The following is a 6,000-nucleotide window of genomic DNA, read 5'->3' as shown; positions in this document are numbered from 1 at the left end:
GATGATGATGATGATGATGATGATGATGATATATATATATATATATAATAGAAATTGTAATGAACACAAGTTTATATCATCTGTTTCCTGCTTATATTTCACCCATTGTGGTTGTTTGGATCTCTGTATTGGATGTTCCAAGTACAATTGGATGCTTAATGCCCAATGGATCATCAAAGCAATGCTTTATTGCATTTATTTTAAAGAGAGTAAACTAAACCACATACACCCAAATCTTTTATATCTGACTTGTCTTATTTAAAAATCTTCAAATGTACATCAAAATGTGAACTGAATGTTTAAATTTAAGAAGAGCTATTTTCAAAATTAATTCAAACACTTGGATTTATCGTTTTGTTTCCACCTTCACTTAATTGCCTAAGGTAACAAAAGCAGCCAGTTATTTCTAGCAAGCATTTTCAGTGACTGAAGAAACATACTCAATGAGAATTCTTCTTGCTAACAGTTCGTTTGTATCTACCACATACAATAAAGTCACAGCCACAAATTAGATTAATATTTAGATATCAAGTAAATATGGAAAGTAATCTCTACCTGAAGTAAAGTCCTTTTCAGCCATTTCATACATTTCTAGAGACATATAGAATGAACCTCGGTTATAGAAGACATGTGTGTAATAGGGACAAAGCTGGATGGCACTATCAAAGTCTTCAAAAGCACCTTCTTTATCATTCAGCATGACCTGAAAACAATTTTAGAGATAAAATAGGAGAATTACTCTCTTAATATCTGAAAAGACAAAATAATCATCAAAATTTTCTATCTGCTTTTCCTGCTGGAATGGCTGAGACATGTCAGTTGTTGGGAGTTATTGTCCCCTCTCTCCCCTTCTAAGTAGATCAAGAATCAAGACTGTGTAGATCCTCTTTTTGGCATGATTCCTCTGCCTGGAAGCTCTTCCTAACACCAGCACTATAAAAGTTGCTTTGTTCCTTACAAGACTAAAAGATCATCTCTACATTGTCTTTGTATTTCCAAAACAAACAGGATCAAAACAGTGAGTGATGCCTAAGGATAAAAGGAGTGTGAGTGTGATGCAGAGAGAGAGAGAGAGAGAGAGAGAGAGAGAGAGAGAGAGAGAGAGAGAGAGAGTTACATGTTGGCTGTTGGTAAGAAAATTGAATAAAGAACACTAAGCAGCCAATACAAGACACATCTTATACTCATAGAAGCAGATTCTTCTCTCTTGCACCTAACATCTGCTCCTTTTTATATCCAACTTTCTCTCAGCTCAGTTGTACTTTGTTACACACCCAATGGGGCAGGTTTGATATATTTCCTTTTTACTTTTTGGTTATCATAAATCTTCTTTATTCAGTGCCCAAGTCTTTCAATCAAGCAGTGCTGCATTTCAAACACGAGCATCATACAAATCTACCCTTTAGTCTGAGAGAGAAACATCTTTATTACCAGTAGAGGTAATAACTCCATAAACTTTACCATTCTGTTTCCACCTTCACTCAATAATTAATTGCTCAAAGTAACAAAAGCAGCCAGTTTTCTCTCGTATCACAACAAATATAGCTATTATTAGCAGAGACTTTTGGTTGAACAGCATCTGGTCCTTAGATGTTGAAAACATTTAAGAAAAGTTCCTGGTCTGAAGATGACTTCTTTCTTGCTTCCCTCAAGTCATGAAGGCCCTGTGAAAAGAGACATCAATGTTGTCCTTTATGGAGTCTTGAAAAAATTGCATCAGAGTGTCAGAGAAAATGTTTAGCAGTATTTGTTCCACTTTTTATATTCTTGGTTCAAATCCTGCCAACATCCACTTTGCTTTTCATTTCTCCTGGGTTGATAAACAAAAGAACCAGTCAAGTATTGGAGTTATCGACTTGCCTCTCCCCTCAAAACTGCTGGTCTTGTCCCTAAATTAGAAATTATTATTATTATAACTACTCACTTTGGTGATTGCACGGTTTATATATGCACATTCATTCTGTTTGTCAAGCATAATAGCTCTGTTAAGATATACCAAAGCCTGCAATAAAATATCACAGAATTTATTAGTAACAACACTGCAACAAACTTTTAGAAGAAGGACAATTAAAAGGTGAAAGGTCCATTAAGATTCTAAAATGCACTAAATTAAGGATTTCAAGGAAATACATCACTAAGAGGTTGACTTTGTAGTCATGTGAGTCTCTTGCAAAGTGAATGTGTTAAGTCACACTTGTATCAAATATGTATTAAAAAGTTCCCAGCCTAGTTCTGTAGCATGCCAACAGAGGGCAGCATGCACAGTAACAACACTGCAACAAACTTTTAGAAGAAGGACAATTAAAAGGTGAAAGGTCCATTCACTGAGCTCTCCTCGCGTGTGAATTTCTTGCCCAAAACAACATGGCATTGTTGGTCATGATTGAAACAGCTTTGATTCTTGATTTGCTCAACCACAAACATGACTGCCATCGTCATTCTTGAAATACCAATAACCTTGTATCATAATTTATTCAAATCAGAAAATAATTCTTTAAACTCATTTTTAGAAACAAGACATTTTGGAATATTTAGATTGGGAGAATCTTCAGAGCAAAATTGGATGAAAAGGCTTATATGTTTTGGGTTGAAATCCATTCAACATCAACTTTGCTTTTTATCCTTCCAGAGTCCATAAAATACCAGTGAAATACAGGGGACCATCTGTGTACTTGCCCAAACATGTGACCTTATGCCTATTTCAGTCCACAACACAAACATCTTACTCTTTGTGAATATTGTTATTGCTTTTAGTTTAAAAAAGTGTACCTATTTCTAATCCAGTTGGGTACCTTTCTAGGAATAAAACAAGTGCCTTTAAATAGAAGAACATTTAGAATTAGAACGGAATTGAAAATCAGAATGTAACCTGTTTGAAAAATCTTCCTTGTAAATGTAAAGTTCCAGCATTGAAATAAGCCAAAGCAAAGGTGCGATCAGTTTCTATGGCTTTGTAATAGTCGTGCAGAGCTGCCACAAGAGAATTCATCATCTGACGCAAGAAATAGATTAGAATTTAGTAAAAAAAGCTTTAGAAAAATGTTGGCAGTCACAAGAATAATTGATCTTGTCATGGTAATTAGCAGGAATTTTCTACAAATTGTTTGAACATTATTTTCAGAATTTTAAAATGTTTTTAGTTTTATAATCAATAATCTCAAATTCACAAACCCTTTCTTGTTTAGGTGATTTCATAGAGACTCAAAGATAATGATGATGATGTATTGATAGTTTCAGCTGTTCATTTTGCAATAACATTGTTTAGAATCTCAGCAAAGACAGAAACACTTTTAAACTGATGAAAGCATTCATTAATTAAACATTTTTCAAGTAAATAGTTTTTTATTGCAAATTAAAAAAAAAAATCTCTATGGTAAATCCAGGAGGAATGGTATTGCCTATTAATGAGATAATAGAAAGAAGTTAGGTCTAGGCCAGGCAACAGTGTAGATTCTGCCAGAGGAACTGAAAGACAAGGTGGTGAGGTTCAGTCCATCTAATGAGCTTCCACAGTTATTTAAGAAAAATTATTTAATTTCACTGATAAGGCTTCATTAATCTAAGTTTATGGTGGAAAACATTTCCCCAAATGTCAAAATTGTTTTCTGATCGATTATTTTAAGCACCAAAAACAATCTGAATTCTTACCTGATTAACAACACCTCGATTGTTAAATAACTCTGCAGTGGGAGAGATCTGTAGGGCAAGAGTGAGGTCTTGAAAAGCTGGGTATTTGCTACCCATTTGTAAATTTAAGATTGCTCGAGCTTCATAAGCTGGTTGATAACCTACACAAAAAAAAAAGGAAATGTATCTTAGATTAAAGAAATAGTCATCAGTGTCTTATGACAGAAAGTCATTTTCATTATTAAGACAACAAACGAACGAGTGCAGACACACGTATATAGTTGTGTGAAAAAGGCTTTATAAGTCAGAAAAATGTCTACATTCAGTATAACTAAGAGACTGTTTTATTTTAATACAAAATGATAAATTAAGAACTATGTGTTGGTCAAGCAAAATTATCAAATAGTTTGATGCAAGGTCAGATTTCTCTAAAGCAGAAACTATGACCAAACAATTATCAGACTAAAACAGCATAGGTGGAACCATTTTGCACAAAAGATGAAAATAGTCAAATCTATCTCAGAGAAAGCTAAATCAAGCCAAAACAATGGTTTCTGATAATGTGCCGATGTCATTTGGAGCATGTGTGGTGCTTACAAGACAAAATCCAACAAAGAATGCTGTTCTCATGTTTGTGTACACAGAATGGATGTACACATCATTTTTTAAAGATTCTTGTTGTTTCATGGATGAATAATAATTGAATCTCAGATTGGCAAAGCTCAAACATGCATTAGTAAATACTTTGTTTGCTGATTTCTATAGACAGGAAGAGAAATCCCTACCTAATTCCAAGCCATTATATAGAATTATGTATTTATTTACAGATATCTAGCTGTATAAGATAACAGAAATGGAAGAAAGATGGTGCAGCTGTACTGAATGTGATATAGAAATAATAAACAACACAAGATCTTTGTTGTACAGGGTAAACAATAGTAAACTGAATGTTTTGAGACAAATCTCTTTGCAAAACATTATATTAAACATTACAGGCAGCATTTAATAATGAAAAATAGCTGCGAACTTTTTGACAGAATTCACTTGCAGGTCTATGGTATTATCAATTAAAGTATGGAATGTTTATTTGTCCATATTTTCAAATTAGATACTAAAAATGATTTTTGTTACTTTAATTGCACAATTCTACTGTCATAAGAAGATAGGTTATTTCATGGAAGTACATCATAGTAAGAGATTGTAAATTAGTTCCTTGTTTACAAGTAATAACTTGATGAATTCAATGATGAGTTAATTGCAGTTAATTAATCATTGTCTGATGTTGAGAGAGAAACTGAGCACAAACACCATTTACTCCTAATAAGGTACTTATCCCCTCAAGTCCCTTCACCAGTCCAGGTATCTTTGAGTCTGGCTTCAGTTTCTTTATGAAATGCATTCCCATTATTCAGAGATACTCTGAATGAGAGAAGGACACCTTGGATAATGTAGTCCTAGATACACTGTAGCTGAACCATAGATGGAATGACCATGACTGAAATACTTCTGATCATAAGTCTGCTGGATTAAGACAGACCAAGGGTTAAACACAACACAAATGAAATCAATGAATCCAATTCTGACAATAATCTGGTTATAAATATAAACATTTAAAATTATAATCAGTTAATTATCTAACAAAATAGTATTTGTGATAAACTATAATTATTCATGCTCTAGCATGGACACAGCCTATAGATTGAAAATAGCAACAGTAACATCCAATACAATTTAGTACATTCTTTACATTTGATAATGTCTTTCCTTTCTAATTAGGATGTTATAAAAAGTATTTCAATAAAAATAGTTTAGTAAAACAATTACTTAACATGGATTAATTAATATAGTGTTAATAAAATGATTAGTTACATGGATTAATTAATATAGCATTGGTAAATTGATGCCAAGCTAATTGGAAGTTACGTTCCACTTGTAGAAAAATGCCTAAAGACACATAGGCTAAACAATTGGTTGGATTTAGTTTGATGGCACGTTGGTAATCACACCTGAAAGATATTAAGACAGACAGTTTAGTAAGAGATCAATTTTATTGATTCCAAAAGTTAAGAGTACAAAATTAGTTGCATTGTGAAGATGAAAAACGGAAATAAAAATACTTAGAAGTTTTACAATTTAGAATGAAATCCAGTTTTACAAATATCTTATGTAAGGGGCTCAGACTGTAATTACATGGAAACAGTCGACGCATACACACGTGCGTGTGGGAGGGGATTAAACATACCATCAATAAAGATCAAAAGTTAGAACACACCACTCATTACACTTTATGGATACCAGCAGCAAAAAATCTTTGAAAAGTCAATGTGGGAACTTTTATATAGTCATGTGCAACCTACTAGAAATAACAGTTAA

The 6,000-nt window shown here is 33.1% G+C and overlaps 1 protein-coding gene across 1 annotated transcript in view; it reads right to left on the bottom strand.

Moving 5' to 3' along the window:
* Nucleotides 1-505: 505 nt before the first annotated feature.
* The window catches only part of LOC106882836 (uncharacterized), a 55,259-nt gene continuing 49,764 nt past the window's right edge, over nucleotides 506-6,000 (bottom strand). The window contains exons 40-44 of the mRNA XM_052972562.1: nucleotides 5,497-5,633; nucleotides 3,649-3,788; nucleotides 2,870-2,992; nucleotides 1,925-2,002; nucleotides 506-703 (exon numbers count right to left, since the gene is read on the bottom strand). Of these exons, the coding sequence (XP_052828522.1) occupies nucleotides 521-703; nucleotides 1,925-2,002; nucleotides 2,870-2,992; nucleotides 3,649-3,788; nucleotides 5,497-5,633 (661 nt within the window). The 3' untranslated portion in view covers nucleotides 506-520. The remainder of the gene's footprint in view (nucleotides 704-1,924; nucleotides 2,003-2,869; nucleotides 2,993-3,648; nucleotides 3,789-5,496; nucleotides 5,634-6,000) is intronic.

Source organism: Octopus bimaculoides, chromosome 13 (assembly GCF_001194135.2).
Source record: "Octopus bimaculoides isolate UCB-OBI-ISO-001 chromosome 13, ASM119413v2, whole genome shotgun sequence".
Taxonomy (NCBI): domain Eukaryota; kingdom Metazoa; phylum Mollusca; class Cephalopoda; order Octopoda; family Octopodidae; genus Octopus; species Octopus bimaculoides.
This window is presented reverse-complemented; position numbering and strand designations above follow the sequence as displayed.